The following is a 17,110-nucleotide window of genomic DNA, read 5'->3' as shown; positions in this document are numbered from 1 at the left end:
CCTGAGTTCCCTCTAGGCTTCAGCTCCAGCTATGCAGCAGTGCTGTTTCTTTATTGATAGCCAAGCTAGATTACTCTAACCAACACTAGAATCCTTTTCTTACCCATTTTTTTTTTTTCCCAGAGGAACTCAAAAAAGGATCGTGTTTTCAAATTCCAATTCAGGACACTGTATTGTGTGTCATGGTGGGACCATACCTCCATCTTTGCTCACTAAAACCTCTAAACCAGTAGAGTCCAGATTTATGAAAAGTTGGTGCCAAAACTAAAGTAATGGATGACGAGTAGCCCCAAACCAGGAAGTTCATTATAGAAGTATGAGAACGTTTCATAGCTGACACATTCTTTGGTCCCCCTTCACCTTAGATTTAAAATGAGTGACTTTTGCTGCTCATTTCTCTCCCAGATATATAAAACCAGCACACTTTAAAGATTTGTCATCACGTAATTTAGTGGTTCTCAGCTAGGGCATTTTTGCACCATAAGGGAACATTTGACAATGTCTGGAGACATTTTTCAGGGTTCACAAATGGTGGGGAGTGCTACTGTCATCCAGTGGGTGAAGGGTACACAGGGAAAGCCCCCAACAACAAAGACTTGTCTGATCCCAAACTGCAATGGCTTTGAAGTTGAAAGCCTCTTGATCCAGTTAATTTGTTATCTAAGTAATTGCTCCCCCTGTTGGAAGCAAGGTCTGTGACGGCATCTCTGTGCCTGGATCATGGTAGGCAACAAACATTGAATGGCTAAATAATTGATGGATGAATGCCACATAGTTGACATCAGACATGTTTATATATATTATTTCATCAGAATACGTTGTTCCTTGGATAATAAGGGTTAGTAGGATGAGGAGGGTGAAACATGGCACCATGGCTGAAGTATTTGGGGTGGCACAACTTCCTCGAATGTCCCAATGTAGTTCTCTTCCCTATGTGACACAACCAAAATGTTCATAATTTTCCTTCTTGTTTATTTGCTAACTTGAAGGAAAGTGTGCAATTGCTACGATGTCCTCAATTCCTTCCTTCATTACATGAATGTCAACATGATAGCAAAATTGTAACTTGCAATTTGAACAGGGATTTGATGTTCTTTTACTTGTTCTATGTTTTTCTAACAATTACAAATGTAATTCCTTTTCTAGAAAAAGTGCTGCCTGTTGTGTCTTCCCATGATCCCTTGAAACCTCAATGAAGTTTAGAAGAAAGGCCAAGTCAAAAGTGGAGGTTGAGTGGTGGCTTGTCACCTTCTAACCATCCCTGCTCACTCTCTCTTTTTGGTGATTAAGAGGGGTCCACTTTATGCTTTGAATGTGTAGCCCTTGCTGCTCTGCCACTTTGATTTATTTTTAAAATGGACATGTTTCTTTCTCTTCCTCTCTCCTTAATCTCTCAGGGAAAATAGGATTACCTTTCTTCCCCATCCCAGGCAGATTTATCTGTCCTTGAGTACACACCTGCCATAGGAACAAAGTAATTCAGACTTTGGGGATGGTACCAAAGATGTCAGAAATGACTACTCCCAAATTAACAGGTGAATTACAACTCCAACAGAGAACACCTGGAATGTAGCCTTTGAATTACCTTTTTAAGAGCCCCCTGTACCTGCTGATGGAGGAGTCCCCTGTGTTTCTCCTTTGCTGGCAAAGCAATAAACCTTCTTTTTCCTTTTTCTCAAAACCATGTCTTTGTTATTGGATTGGTATGGGGACAAGGACTAAGCTTTTGTACTGGAGATTGAACCCAGGAGAGCTCACCACTGACATACACCCCCATCCCTTTCTTTTCTTTCTTTTTTTTTCCCCCTCATTTTTTCCCCATTTTATTTTGATACAGAGTGTCACTAAATTGCCCAGGCTTGTCTTGAACTTGTAATCCTCCTGCTTCAGTCTCCAGAGTTTCTGGGATCACAGCCCTGCCCACCATATCTGGCTGTCCCCACTTTCCTTTAATCATGGCTCTTTTACAGAATTAGTGGCAACTTTCACCTACCAGTTTATTCACAGGGCTTTGTCCCTTCTAGGTCTGTGGGAGGAGTTGCTCTTAACTGTCTTTGTAGCACTGGTACCAGAAGCATAAGATGGGCTCAATCAATGCTATTGAGTGAATAAGATGCCTTTTGCCTACTTCACAATGTCACCTAGGGCACCCTTTGCCAGTGTCACCCAAGACATAATTTTGCCTACTTCACAATGTCACTTTCAACTAGCCATGCAGAGAAATGGGGACACCACAGGAGATCAGGGGGTATCTAGTTTCAACCCTCCGTGAATCACACTCCAGTGGTGGCTCCAACCAAAGAAGAGAAACAAACGATCAAAAGTTTCTAGCAGCAGCAAATAGATTTAGGTTAAATCGCCTGGGGCACGGGGTGCTGATCCCTGAGGAATCACAGAACGGCAAAGCAGGAGAACCGCGTGTGGGCAGAGTATGAGCTCTACCATGACTCTGGATGCCTCATCCTCTGCTGGTAGCGTGGCCATCTCGGAAGCAGAGACCAGTGTCACTGTGAACTGATTCCTTCAAGCCCTGGGCCGCCAAACTGCCCGACTAGTCCTGAAAAAGCAGGGCGCAGCCTGCACATTCCCCAGAAGCGCAGCTGAGGAACTTTCCCAGCCCTGCCCACAGGTTGCTGGAGGGTCAGATGAAAGGGATCCGCCTTCCCCAGATTGGGGCCCAGTAGGGCGAAGGTTGTTCTCAAAGCCACGTGAAGCTTTCCTCGCCCCTAAAAAGCCCCAAATAGGCAGGGCTAATGGAAGAGGAAAGTTAAGAACTCCCCAACTTCTAAGACGCGGCGCCCGCCCGCCACCCCGAGAGCTGCTCTTGCAACAGCTGCCACCGCGCGCCCCAGCGGTGCCTAGACCAGCCGAGAGGAGGTCGCGGCCGCAAAGCCATGTCCCGCCGAAGCCTCGGGCCGCGGGCGCAGCCACTGCCACCGCCGCCGCTGCAGTTGCTGCCGCTGTTGCTGCTATTGTTGCCTTTGGCTGCCGCGCGCCAACCAGGTGAGCAGAGCCCCCAGTGCGTCGCCGCACCCCGCTGCGGATTCCCCCTGAACCTGCTTCCAACGGGTGTCTTGTGTAGGGGTGGACGCCAAGGGAGACACTGCAGGGAGACTGGCGAGTATTGCTCCAGCTCTGCTGTAGCTCAGTGACGGCACTGGAGAAGGGCAGGACTTGGAGTGTGGTCTGCGAACTTGAAAATTTTGGCAAGAATTCTTGGCAGACAATCCGTTGGCTCCCGCGCCAACTCTTGACCCACAGAGCCTTGGCTCCTCCCGAAAACTCCAGCCAAAGGACATCTAAATATATTTATCCAGATCATAGGGAAGTATAATTCCAAGCTGTCATTTGTTTTGTTAAAAAAAAAAAAAAAAGAGTGACTTTGACTTAAGAGAGTGATTACAGACTGGTATTGGCAGCTTAATACTTTGCCAGACAGCATACTAAAGGGTGCCGCCTTTTCACATAATGCTCACCATAATCTTAAGCAGAATTATAATGCCCGTTCTACAGATGAGAAAACTGAGACTGGGAGGAAGTCAATAATTTGCATAAAAGATAAAAGCTAGTGAAGACAGCTGGGATGTCAGAAAGTATTACCTTAACTATTTCTTTCTTAGTAAAACAGGTTTTATTCCTACAGGTATTGATGTTAATCTATATCCTTTGGGGGTGGGGGGGTGGAAGGCCTTGAATTCATTACTTCCATTCCCAGTATGACCAAGATAGTGAAGTACAGGGACTTGAAAGACTTCAAAAATAAAGTTTAAAAAGGGTTAATTTTGTTTTATTATCTAATCCCTTTTCCATGCAGACCTTGTGCAAGAACAGGGTGGGACCCCCGGAGGGTCCCCTTCCCAAATATCTGTTCTGATTCTTATTACACCACTTTTCCTGCAACAAGTATCTGTAGTCACCAGATTTTAAGGACTTTGCTTTCAAAACTTGCCCAATTACCACTCAATATTAAATCTTTCCAGTCCACCCGGAAGTGATGCATCCAAAGACTCCTTATTCGTGATTTAGCTTTGTAGCTTGAACTTCAGCTGAATTATGCCCCACTTTAGTACAGTGCTTATTCAGACATCCCTGGAAGACATTAGAGAAGGTCCTGGAAATGAAAATGGCTTTGTGTCTACAGAACTGGTTGAGTCCCCCCCACACACACACATCCCATCCCTATGGTCTGCTGAGATTAAATGCAGCTAGAGGGGCAGGTTAAGGAGTGAGATGGAGATTTTATGAAGATGGGGCATTGTTTACTCAACAAGAAACTACATCATAAGTGGAACTGCCCAAGCAGGAGGCTGAGTTCAAGCCTGGAGGTCTGGACCAAGGCAGAAAGCGAGGGCATGTCTGCTGCAAAGTGATGATCCCAATAGCACCATGCCCAGCAATCCCAAGAGGCTTTTTATGATGGGGCTGGAAGACATCCTGTGATGCCTGCACTGTCTATTTCAAGCAGATGTGATCTCTTGTTTCCTTTGTTCCACTCTTAGTTTTCCACTGCAGATTTCTGGATCTTTGTCTTAACCTTCTAGTACACTGCCAAGAGCTTGAGAACTGAGAGTAAAGAAAAGGGACTTCATTATATCTTGCTTGTCACATGTTCCCTGAAGTATCCAGTTCAGTTCTCTGAGCTTGGTAGGGACTTGATAAACACCAAAGGGACTGCATCTTCATCTCTCCAGAATGAAGTTCATATCCTCTAATATGCATCTATTTTCCAAAAACAACTTCTTTAATTTTTAAAACCCACTTGGTAGGTTTTTTTAAAATTTCAGAAATTAGGAAATAATTATATATTCATCCTGGCTGTGTCTTTCAAGCATTATACACTTTAGACATTTAATCATGTGGCACTTATCTTTCTCGAATGAAAAGCCCCATACATATTTTTTGGACTCTTATTGCATAATTATATGCTTGGCACCAAGGCTCAAACCCAGGGAGGGTGTCATGCTTGCTAAGTCCGTGCTGTATCACTGAGCTATATCCCCAGCCTTCCTTGTATTTTTCTAAGTGGTATATATAGCAAAGTCAGGTTGTCACTGGGGGAAAAGACAGGTTGGCTACTCTGAGATGCATTGCATATACCTTGGTAAAACTGGTTCTGAATCTGGCAGTTAGTCTTGCCAGGCTAGATTACAGTCATTCATCTTCCCAGTGCTGCAGATCTGATCAGGTCCAAGGAAGCTGATTCACCCTGATATACACCCAAATCCATTCACCAGACTCATTCATTATTAATTATTCATTAGAAATATAACTGTCAAGCAGACTGGATATTTATGTAGACTGCTCCAGGCACTTTCTCACTGTGATCCAAACTCAGGACGGTAGATAATACCAAGGATTCTAAGGCTGGAGACCTGATTCATCTGTCTACCAGTAGGCCCTGGACACTTGAATCAGCCAATAGAGTACCTGCCCTTCTGCTGGATAGTGCCAGTCTGTCACAGCTGGCCTGATGTCTGAGGCTGTCTTTTTACACTTCTGTAGCTCATCAGTGCTGCCTTGAGACTTAACAGATTTCCTCTCTAGATAGGTTGTCCCTCTAGTTATTGAAAGGTTCACTGTCCTGGGAAGTCAATTTGATCTAATATGGCGAGGCAGTCCAGTGGTTTGGACCAATCTCAGCTATTCTTTTAGCTCTGAGTGTTTTCTTATTTCCAAATTTACTTGAGATAGGGTCTCACAGTACTTTGGGTTCATTTTATATATCTATGTATTTTATTTTTATGTGGTGCTAAGGATCAAATCCAGTGCCTCTCATGTGCCAGCGAGCACTCTACCACCGAGCCACACTCCCAGCTCCTGGGTTCATTCTTTATATGCAAGTTATTTATTTTTGGACATAAAGTATTAGAAAAAGGTAGCATAAATTCCAAAAAAACAAAAAACAACAACAACAACAAAAAACATGGGAACTGACTACTTGTGTTCGAATCCTGACTTCAACACTTACGTGTGACCTTTGGTCAGTTATGTCATCTGTCTGTGCCTCAGGTTTCTTACCTGCAAAATGGGTATTATGCTAGTGTATACGGCACAGAGCTCGGGGTGCTGTGAGGAACGGTGCCTGGCATAGAGTGTGTGTTATATAACTGAAGGTCCATTGTTATTGGTATTGAAACAGACTGGATTTAGGGGCTCTCCTGAAATTAGGAAAACCGGATTTAGGACCCAAGAAGTCCTATCTCCTTTTGATGTGATAAGGAAGTCTCCAGGGAATCAAAACATGTTAAATACCTGAAGGAAGTGAAGGGCTGTGAACCTTGCCCAACCCTGACAGGTGCCAGAGAAGCTGGGAGCAAAATTTCCCCTTGTCTCAGGCCTGACACGGGCTGGCCAAAAAAAGTCTACATGTATATGTCTGGATTTTGTTTTATTTCCTTGTCTTAAAAAGTTCTGCTCACCTTCAGGGATTTTGGAGATGGAACTTTTGAAACAATCAAGTGCCTTCCATCTTCCTTCAAAGCTGCTTTCATTAAAACCTCTTTTCCTACCATTTTGACCCTGAATTTCTGGAGCATTGAGTGTTATGGCCCAACCCCTTTCCTCCCAAGGCATCTCCTAGTAACAGCATTAGAGTTGCTTCTACATGTATTATTTGTGTCTCCCAGTAACAGTATTAGAGCTACTTTTCTCTGAAAAGGCATGGTGGATCTCTTGATGAGGCAATCAGAATTGCAGATCTCTATGCTCCCAAGTAATAACTTGTTATAAAAGCAGGATGTTTGCTTAATCATGGCCCAATATTTCAGGATTTGGGGTACACACCAGCCCATTAAGCAAATATTTCAGAAAACAGTGAGCAATACCTTAGATCACTTTCCTTGGTTATAACTGACTGACTGAAATAACCTTGATTATTTTTTCCTAAATGCATCTTTTCTTAAATATGCTTGCTTTAGAATTTTCCAACTCTTTTCTCTTTTTCAGAACCTAAGTCTTCCTCTCCATTATCGTAGTGTATCAGACCTGATGAAGTCAGTGCTCCCTATACTCTTGAACATTTTTGTGCTCTCCCTAGATCATTTTGTGTATAAAAATGTATATAAGTTCCAGAACAATTCCTGGCAGAAGTATCCATTTATCATTATTATTAAACTTGGTTTTCTGGTCCTTCTGGAAAACATGACTCTAGTTGAAAAGATCAAAATCTTTCTTTAGAAAACAAATTATAAAGCTCCATCTTCAGCATTTAAATTGATGTCGAACGATATGTTTTTAAAAATTTTATGGAGACTTATTTTCATAATATATAAACTGAACTTTGTTTTGAAAATTTGTTCTGACATGTAGAACATAATATTTTTTTCAGACTTCCTTAGGAATTAATTTTACATCATCACTTGTTATCTTTTGTTTTTGTAAAGCATTAACTATTGATCAAACAGACTGACATTAAGAGCCCCTCTAAAATTGAGGACAATTTCCTCATACTGAGAGTAAAAGCTGAAGAGCTGTCCTGCTGGTTTAGGGAACTTCAAGGAAGCTATAAGTGACAGCCCCAGCCCTGGCCTGTCTATCCCAGCTAACTTAAACTATATATGTTACACATGTATATTTCCTGACTTTTGCTCCATTTTGCCACCTCTTTTAAAAGCTTTCTTTGCCCCCAAAGCTTTCTGAAGATGGTAATTCACATGAAAAAAAGTAGTTTCTTCTATCTTTCTTGAAAGCTGGCTTTGAATAAAACCTATTTCCCTTCCAATCTGACTTAACATTTGTGAAACTCCTGAGCTTGCAGCCTAACCTATTCCCTGGAGGTAAGAGTACCACCAGGCAACACTCACAGCAAAACAGATCATCAGCAGCATTCATGAAATGAATCTCAAGGGATTTATTTTCTTCAACATTTTTAGCTCCTTTCATGCGCTCAAGCTTTTTTTTTTTTTTAATTCAGTTGCTCCTACAATTTATATTTCACAATCTTTTGAAAATTTAGTTTTAGCTAGGTGCAGTGGTGCACACCTGTAATTCCAGCAATTTGAGAAGTTGAGGCAGAAGGATTGCAAGATCAAGGCCAGCTAGGGCAACTTTGCAAGACCCTGTCTCAAAATTTAAAAAAAAAAAAAATTCTGTTAAAGGGCCAGGGATATATAGTTCAGTGGTAGACTTCCCTGGGTCAGTATCCCCAGTGCCAAAAAAGAAAAAGAAAGCAAATTTAGCTTTAAAATGTGGCTAGGAAATTTATCAATGTTATTATGTAGCTTCTTTGTACTACTGAAAAAAAAAGGAATTTACTTAATGTGGTGAAAATGAAATAGAGGTAGTGAAATTCTGAGGAAATTTTGGTGTAGAAATTGAAACTCTATGTCCACACAGACAAGAGGTGTCGTGTTACAATTAAAATTGTGGAAGTCTCTTGAGAGATTTGAAAATAGAATGAGCAAATCACTGAAAGAAACCGACTTGCTCTGAAATCTATTAGCCTTGTAAATACCATATAATTGCAGCATACGGAAGTATTGAGTTAATCAAGCCTGCATTCTTTTCTTTGGGATCATTTGCAAACCCAAGATATCAAAATTTTAATTCAAAATTAGAAATCAAGAATTAACACACTATGAACTTGATAGGTTTCTGCTACGCAGTGTGACCTTCCCAGCCAGTGTGAGGGTTTGGGATTTCAGTTGTCATGTGATCAATAAAGTGTTGTGCTGAGTCAAGGGAGTGGACTCAAGGAAATATGAGATGTCACTTCTCATCCTTAAGAAGCTAAAATGTCAAGTTCATTGGACAAAGTGCACACATATAAATATGTCTAATTAGCAAGCCATAGGGATGAGGATTAAGCTAACAGTGCCCAAATCAGAGTGAGGTGAAGGTGATGTTCTGTTGTCAGAACTGTGGCAAGAATGGAGTATAGCTGGCAGTGAAGAATAGGGGTATTTCAAAGAATAGAGGAAAGGGATCATTCCAGATCCAAGCAAATCTCCAGCATTTTTCCACATGAGTGTTTCGTTGCTTTAAAGCTATTTTTGAGAGCTCTCTCTCTTTCTGCTGACCTGGTACAGCCATACATTGTGCATCCCGCCTTACATTCTTACACCCCCTTGCTTACCTTTTATTCCAGCTTCATACAAGTGTAACATGAGGTGCACCACCTCAGCAGCACTGTGCAGGTTTCTTGATTTCTACCTCAGAGCATCTCTGAAATTGCAGTCACTTAGCACTGAAACACATGTAAACCCGGCAGTGAGGATTTCACACTCCACAGGCAACTTTGGGCCTGTGCAGAAGGAGCAAATAAATGCTCCCTTTTCCTAGGGGTGGAGACTTTGGAAGCTCATTCCACACATCTTTTTAGGAGGTCCCCATGGGAACAATGTCCAGTGTCCATGATGGAGATTCTTGAACTGAATTTCTCTCCCAGTCCCAGTTCCTCACTCTAGTTTCCTGAGAGTACTTGGTCAAAAGAATCTCCCTTTCAGCAAGAGAATTAGGCTTTATTTAGTCTTTGGAGAGAGTCGATCTGAAGCATCACCTTATAATTCTGTTGCCTCAAGATTATTTAATTCATGAATCATTTATTTGCTTAGCTCCTGATGAAGAGTCAAAGCAAATCTAAAAAACAGATAGCAATTTACCAAGAGTGCTTTCAAGAAGTGAAGCACAATGCCAAGGTGCACAGACAGAAATACCAGAGACTTGCTCAGTGAGCATAGGAAGGCAATTCAGAGATCAGAATCAGTGAATCATTAACTCTACCCCATCTGAATAGATGGTTTCAATTATATTTTTTTCTGTTTTTGCTCACATATTCTACCTGCCCCGTCTCATTTTTTTGTCTCCCTCTAACTTATGAATATAGTAGGCCATCAGTATATTGCTTAGGGTTGACAAGTACTTACTCTTTCATAAAATGAGATGCTAGGAAAATCAGTTTCCACATCAACTTGGGAGGCTGAGGCAGGAGGATCAAAAGTTCAAGGCCAGCCTGGGAAACTTAGGGAGACTCTCTCAAAATAAAAAATGAAAAGGGCTAGGGATGTATCTCAGTGGTAGAGCCCCTGGATTCCATCCCTGGGGGAGGGGGGAGAAGGAAAGATTTCAAATATGAGAATATGTGAAAGAGTGATTTAAGGCACTAAAATAATGTTAGGAATTTTTTTCCAACCTAAAACAATAAACTCATAGAAAATATTAAGCATGCAAGTACATATAAGAAATTTAATTTGGGTGTTTGATGTTTTACATAGAGATAAATATAAAAATAATTTAGAGACTATTTATAGAAGAAAAATACTTTTTAAAAATAGTGTTCCTATCTACTTAACAATATTTGTCAAGCAAGTCCATTTTGAGGACATTGCCACTAAGTGATGTTTAAATCTGATTTTTCATTTTCATAACTCCAGAGAGGCTATTGACGGATGGCACGAGCCTCTCTGGATGACCAGATCTAAGCTGAGAGTTGGAACCCCCCTATAGGTCTGTTATCAAGCTTGGAGACTTAATCACACGAGTTATTTTTGACAATAACTTCTGTGAATTAATGTATTGATAAACTTGCCTTTTATTGAATGAACAACACACGTTAAACTAGAGTCATCAAAGTAACATTATTTTCTAAGTACAGCATTTTTGGACATAAAGTGGAAAGCAGACAGACCCTGTTCTCATAGAGCTTGGGTATAACTAGGTTACAATTAGAATAATGTTTTTCTACTTTTTCACTATTTTACTTTTCCTACCATTTGCCTCCCAACATGGAGATTTATGTATTTTTTAAAATAAAAAGCTATGATGGGTTAAATTACTAAAGGATTAAAGAAAATCAGAGAATAGTGTGGATGCTGGGAAAACCAGAAAGAGATGCTCCTTGGAGAAAAATCTTGGAGTAGGAGGACATCCTTTAGGGCTGGAGTGAGAAACTTGGTTTTGGTTTAATTCTCAAAGCATATGCCAAACTTAATTTAGTATTTAATTATCATTACTGCATTCTGAGGAATGCGTCAAGGTTTTTTCATGCATAGAGGTACCGGGTGGCAAAAAAAAATTCCTATTGCAGAGGTTTATTTTTTGTGATCAGGAAATTAGGCAGTACTGTTACAGGGCTGGGGCCTGTAACAGTGCGAAGGCCCTTCTTCAAACCTCGAGCCTTGCGAACAGGCCAGAAAGATTTCAGATATGTTCCTCAAAGTAACAGGCATGAGTTTACTAGAAGCGATAGAAAAGGGAAAAGAGGGATACTCTTAAAGGAGATAGTGGGTCCCCTCAGAGAGGAGGGGGACAGTGTGTCTCTCTTACCCACCAGTTCCATTGGGGACCCCAGAGAAATTTCCAGAGAGTGCCCCACTCAGGTCTACCTCTTGACTTTTGACTGATAATAGGATGACATCAGACTTTGAAGTCCCCACTGCCATGACCACTCTAGGTCCCTTTGGCCCATGCTGAACAGTTATAATTGGAACCTGTTCTTACAGATTTTATAGTTAGGGGGAATTTTCCTTGTCTCTCTGAGTTCTGGAGTCTGGTCTGTGTAAGAATCACAAAAAGTTCCCTCCTTCAAGGTAACTAGTGGTGTTCTTACCAGCATTATTTCAGGCCTTCATTTCTTCCACAGATAACAAGTAGTTTGATGAGAAATGTTAACATACCATGTGGACTTAAGCCAGTCAGGACTGGAGATAAATTGCTTTTTTAAAGTGAACACTTGTGGGGGTCAGCACACAGGGCCTGGTTTATAGAATTATTCCCTTAATCTGTCCCCCCCCCCCCCCGTCAGCACCCACAACAGTGAAAACACAGGGCCAAAGCACCTAGCTTACCTTGAGCAAGCCAAGGTGTATAGCAAAGAGGGGAAGGCAGAGCTGGGGGGTTGAGATGAGAAACGTCGGGGGTTAGAGAAGGAGCCAAAGCTAAAGTCACACTTTGTGGATAGCATTGAGAGGGAAGAGACCAGTAGGATTACGTGCCTTCCTTTTTTCTTTTATGGTTCCTGTTTATGACTCCTCCCTTGCCACAGCTCTTTAGGGCAAACCAGCCCTGCTTCGTCAATTCCATACAAGGCTCACTGGCTGTGAGGGTGGAAGAGAGTATGTGAGAAAAGCTGGGAGAGGACTCTGCTATGACATTTGGGGTCAGAAATAAATTTGGGAAATATATTTATTGTTTTTGAAAGCATAAGGGAAGTTTCTATGGAACCTTCCCACAATTCTCAAATTGTGACTGGCTGGTGTCTAACAATTAGACACTTACTTGTGCAGGAAGCTTATTGACAGAGTTTCACTTCCACTTAACTTTTCTTAAAGAAGGCCTTCCATTATGGTCATGTTTTTATTAAGAAGTAAGTTGGCTTAGTTCTACTTCAGATTTTTCTTTTGGAATCATAATTAGGATCTTTCTGAGCCTGACCAAGTATCAGCCCATCACCCAGCCCCTCTGGGCTAACATACATGATGATTATGGAGCTGGGGCCTTCCCAAAAGACACCTCTTCAAACCTCGATTCTTGCCACCAAGTCAGGAAGATTTCAGACATGTCGCTCAGAGTAACAACCATGAGTTTATTAACAGGCTGGGGAAAAAGAAAAGGGGACATTCTCAAGGGAGAGAGTGTGTCCTCTCAGAGAAGAGAGAGGGAATGTTCCTCTCCTGCACTCCAATTTTATTAGGGATCCCAGAGAAATTTCCAGAGAGTCCCTCTCAGGTCCACCTCTTGACCTTTGACTGACAGCAAGGGGACATCAGACTTTCAAGTCCCCTCTGTTATGGCAACTCTAGGTTACCTTGGCCCATGCTGACTGGTTCTAATAGGATTCTTAACCACACATTCTTATAGATTTTTATGGTTAGGAGGAACTATCCTGATCTCTCAGAGTTTCAGGATCTGACCACAAAAATCTCTTGGGTTCCTCTCATCAACATTATGTTGGGCCTGTATTTCTCTTGCAGGTAACAGGTAGTTTGCTGAGGGATGTGCTGAGGCCAGGCAGGGCTAAGGTAAATTACTTTTTGGAAAAGAAAGCATGTGGAGGTTAGCACAGTGGAGCCATTTTACAAAATTATTCTCTTAACCTCATGTTTCCACCATTCATATCTATCTGTCCCCTAACATGATGATCTAGTGTCAAGATTTTATTTGTAGTGCTTATTTGATTGACAATCTTTGTAAAAAAAAAATATTGGTTTAATTTTAAATGTTGTCAACAGATGACTCTATATAAATATTAAATTGACACTTTCTAGCCTCCTGACCACTAAAACTCTCTATGCCAAAAACTAAATTTACATTTTCTCCCAGGCTTATTCCCAGTCTGCTTCCTCTATCAGTAAATGATACAGCATCCATCCCCTGAGTCTCAACCTAGAACCTGAGAGTCAGTCAGCCTCCTCCTACTACTTTGATGACTGGCCTGAATATAACCACAACAGATGTACAACTGGTTTCACAGAGAAAAAACAAAACAAAACAAAACAAAACAAACCAAAACAAAAAAAAACGCACTATATACTGTTTCCTTTCTCCATTTATTTTTGTTCCCCCCTCTTGTTTCTTTCCTAAGTCTTCTTTCTTTTCACAATTATTTATTGAGTACCTGTTATGTGCCAGGTACTTTTCCAAGTACAGAGAAAACAGTCTCTGGCCTTGAGGCATTCAGTATGGGAGCAAGGACAGACATGTAAGTTCAGTTCAGTGGGACAAGGCCTGAAGATGTACAGACAAGGCACATTGAGCTTGAAGAGGAAGTTAGCCTCTACAAAGGGGACACTGCTTCCCTTGAGATTGCTATAAGAAAAAACATCTCAGGCAGACCAAATAGCATATACAAATCAGAAGCATTGACCCAGCTCATGGTCTGTTGCAGAGCTATATATAATAGTTTCTGCATCACAAAGTGCACGGAGGGGTGATGACAAAGCTGTTAAGGCTGATGGAAGTCAGGTTATGAAGACCAAGAGAGTAAGGTGAAGGATTGCTATTTTGATAAGATATAGAAGCCATGAAAAATTTTAGTAGGCAAGGTGACAAAATTAGTTTGAATTTCTTTTGTGGTGGTGGTGGTGATGGGGTTTTATTTATTTATCTATCTATTTATTTATTTTGGTACTGAGTATTGAATCCAGGGGCACTTAGCCACTGAACCACATTCCCAACCCTCCCCCGGCCTTGTTTTTGTATTTTATTTTGAGACAAGGTCTCACTGAGTTGCTTAGGGCCTTACTAAGTTGCTGAGGTTGGCTTTCTCACAATCCTCCTGCCTCAGTCTCCCAAGTTGCTAGGATTACAGGCATGCACCACTGCACCTGGCCTAGTTTGCATTTTAGAAAAATTACCCTGGCAGAGAATGAAGAATGGGCTAAAGATCGAAGGTAACTAGAAAAAGACCTTCTATAGGAAAGGCCAGTTGTAATATACCTAAACTATCATAGAAATATAGAAAAAAAGGAAGAAACTGATAAGAGAGATAATTCAGGAAGTTTTGATTGAATATAACTCATGAAGATGGGGAGGCAGGATGGATTTTTTTTCAGATTGAGAGATGACAGATAAAAAGCAGGAAGGGGGGGTAGGAGAGATTATGAATTTTATTTTAATATTTTAAACTATTTTTTAGTTGTAGTTGGACGTAATACCTTTGTTTTATTTATTTATTTTTATGTGGTGCTGAGGATCAAACCCAGTGCCTTGTACATACTAGGCAAGTGCTCTACCACAGAGTCACAACACTAGCCCCAACTTTCATTTTAAATATTTTGAATTTCTAGTGATCATAGAATCTTCCAGATTATCTTTTCAAGGGTACTATGGAGTATACAACAGAAAAGGGAACCCACAGGGAGAATGAAGAAAAGGGCAGGGAAAAGAGAATGGGATTCAGGAGAGAGGAGCATCCCAGATACCATGGGAGGAGAGAACTTTAAAAATACAGTTAATTCTTTGGGTCCATGTGCTCTACATCAAAGAATTCTACCAACCGCAGATTGAAAATATTTAAAATAAATAATTGTGTATGTACTAAATATATATGGTCGTTTTTCTTGTCATTATTCCCTAAACAATACAGTATAACAACTATTCACATAGCATTCACTTTGTATTAGGCACTAAAAGTAACCTAGAGATGATTAAAAGCACACAGGAGAATGTGTGTAGGCTAGATGCTAATGCTACACCATTTTATATAAGGAACTTGAGCATCTATATATTCTGGAATCTGCCGGGGGTCCTGGAAGCAATCCTCTGAGATACTAAGCAACAACTGTAAGGAGTCACCAAGGTCAAGTGCTTTTGCAAGTTCAAAAGACACCAGGATTTCATTAGTGAGCCAGGCAGGAGCAGTGCTGGTGGCATGGTGGGGATGGACGGGGAGGGGGGGCAGCAGGCTGGAGGGAATGAGGAAGTGAAGTGTGGGAGTGCATTCCTTCCAGAAGGTAGGCCTGGAACTGTGCCAGTCATGTTGGCAATTCTAGCACCAAGCACAGTCCCCAATCCATCGGGGATGCATAAAATTCATGATGATTTCATGAAGGGAGTGAGAGATCCCAACACTAGCTAAATCTGTTCACAAGATGCAGAGAAGGCTTTTGTACTTGGTTTCTTTTTATCTGTGAGATAATGGAGCATCTGCATTGTGCTAAGGGGGAAGGAGAGTGTGTTTTAGGATACAACCATGGTACAAAGTTCCTGAAGTAGGCAAGGGGGTGGCATCCAGATTAGGGTAGGACTGGGGTGAACAAGAAGGGAGAGGTGGCATGAGTGGAGGGTTTGTGAGGATGTATTCACAGAACTACCAACACCCTGATAGGTGATAGCTTAGAGTTTTTCTGCAAAATAAGGATGTCACACAGGAAGAATTGAGCAGGGAATGTAGGATAAGGAACCTAAGAATGCCTTTGGGTCCAGCTGTAGAGGAAAATGGAAAAAGTTAGTGAGTAGGGCCAAGAACCTTTTCATTGGCTGAATTAAGAAGCGAGGGAGAAAAAAAAAGAAAAAGAAGTGAGAGAGCTCCAGCTCCAGCTCTACCCAGAACCTCATTCTTAAGGATGAAATTCTTAAGCTCACTTCTGTGATGCTGTAACTACACCCCTATGTTTGACCTGCCTCTTTGTGGTCTGGGCACATCCCTCTTGATTAAGGCTTTGGTTTTCCCCACTGGTAGCAAGGCAACTATATTCTAATAGAAACAAATGTGTTGAAATTGTTGGTTACATACAAACAATATACCCAGGTTTCTATGGAGTACTGTTTTAGCAGTTTTTCCTTTTCTTCCAGAAGTCTACTATGCAACTGCATACTGGATACCTTCTGAAATGTCGATAAAAGTCAAACACGTAATGGACAAGAGTGGGGATGCCTATGGCTATTACAATGACTCCATGGAAACCACAGGTTGGAGCATCCTGGAGATCAGAGCTGGGTATGGCTCTCAGGCTCTGAGCAATGAGATCATCATGTTTGTGGCTGGCTTTTTGGAGGGCTACCTCACTGCCCCGTAAGTACCCGAGTTCATGGAGCAATGGCCTGGCCACTTCTGTCCTTTTCCTTGTCTGGCAATGAATCTTGTCTTCCTGGCATTGTGCATTAGGTCCTTTGCATGTGATTAAAAAAAAAAAGTTATCAGAATTATAATTGTGCCTGGGTGTGGTGGTGCACAACTGTAATCCCAGCAGCTTGGGAGGCTGAGGCAGGAGAATTTCGAGTTTGAAGCCAGCCTCAGCAAAAGCAAGGTGCTAAGCAACTCAGTGAGATCCTATCTCTAAATAAAATACAAAATAGGGCTGAGGATATGGCTCAGATGTTAAATGACTGAGTTCCATCCCCAGTATCCAAAAAAAAAAAAAAAAAGAATTACACTTGTGTCCATAATCATACCTACCTAAAAGGTGCACTGGATCTCTTCAATTCTTATGGCACTTCCTTCTTAATCTTCCTTTTTAATACAGACGTTTTAAATGAAAGGGAGTCATTCCATTCTATTTGTCATTTGTTGTCTGGAAGAAAATAGATAAGAGGAGGAATGACTCCTTGAGAATCATAAAGCAGGAAAAAGATTAATTAAAAATAAAACGTAAGAGCATTGATTTTCAACCATCTTGAAACATCTTTAGGCAAAGAGATTTTTAAATTTAAATTAAAATCTTAATGAGTCTAC

The 17,110-nt window shown here is 41.3% G+C and overlaps 1 protein-coding gene across 1 annotated transcript in view; it reads left to right on the top strand.

The window, feature by feature from the left end:
* Positions 1–2,490: 2,490 nt before the first annotated feature.
* Positions 2,491–17,110, top strand: part of PLBD1 (phospholipase B domain containing 1) — a 71,119-nt gene continuing 56,499 nt past the window's right edge. Inside the window, exons 1-2 of the mRNA XM_081311490.1 lie at positions 2,491–3,003; positions 16,231–16,450. Coding sequence (XP_081167616.1) covers positions 2,895–3,003; positions 16,231–16,450 — 329 coding nt within the window. The 5' untranslated portion in view covers positions 2,491–2,894. The remainder of the gene's footprint in view (positions 3,004–16,230; positions 16,451–17,110) is intronic.

The sequence above is a fragment of the Spermophilus citellus genome (assembly GCF_964194105.1).
Source record: "Spermophilus citellus genome assembly, chromosome: 10".
Lineage (NCBI taxonomy): Eukaryota > Metazoa > Chordata > Mammalia > Rodentia > Sciuridae > Spermophilus > Spermophilus citellus.
The sequence above is the reverse complement of the archived record's forward strand: the minus strand, read 5'-3'. Positions and strand labels throughout refer to the sequence as shown.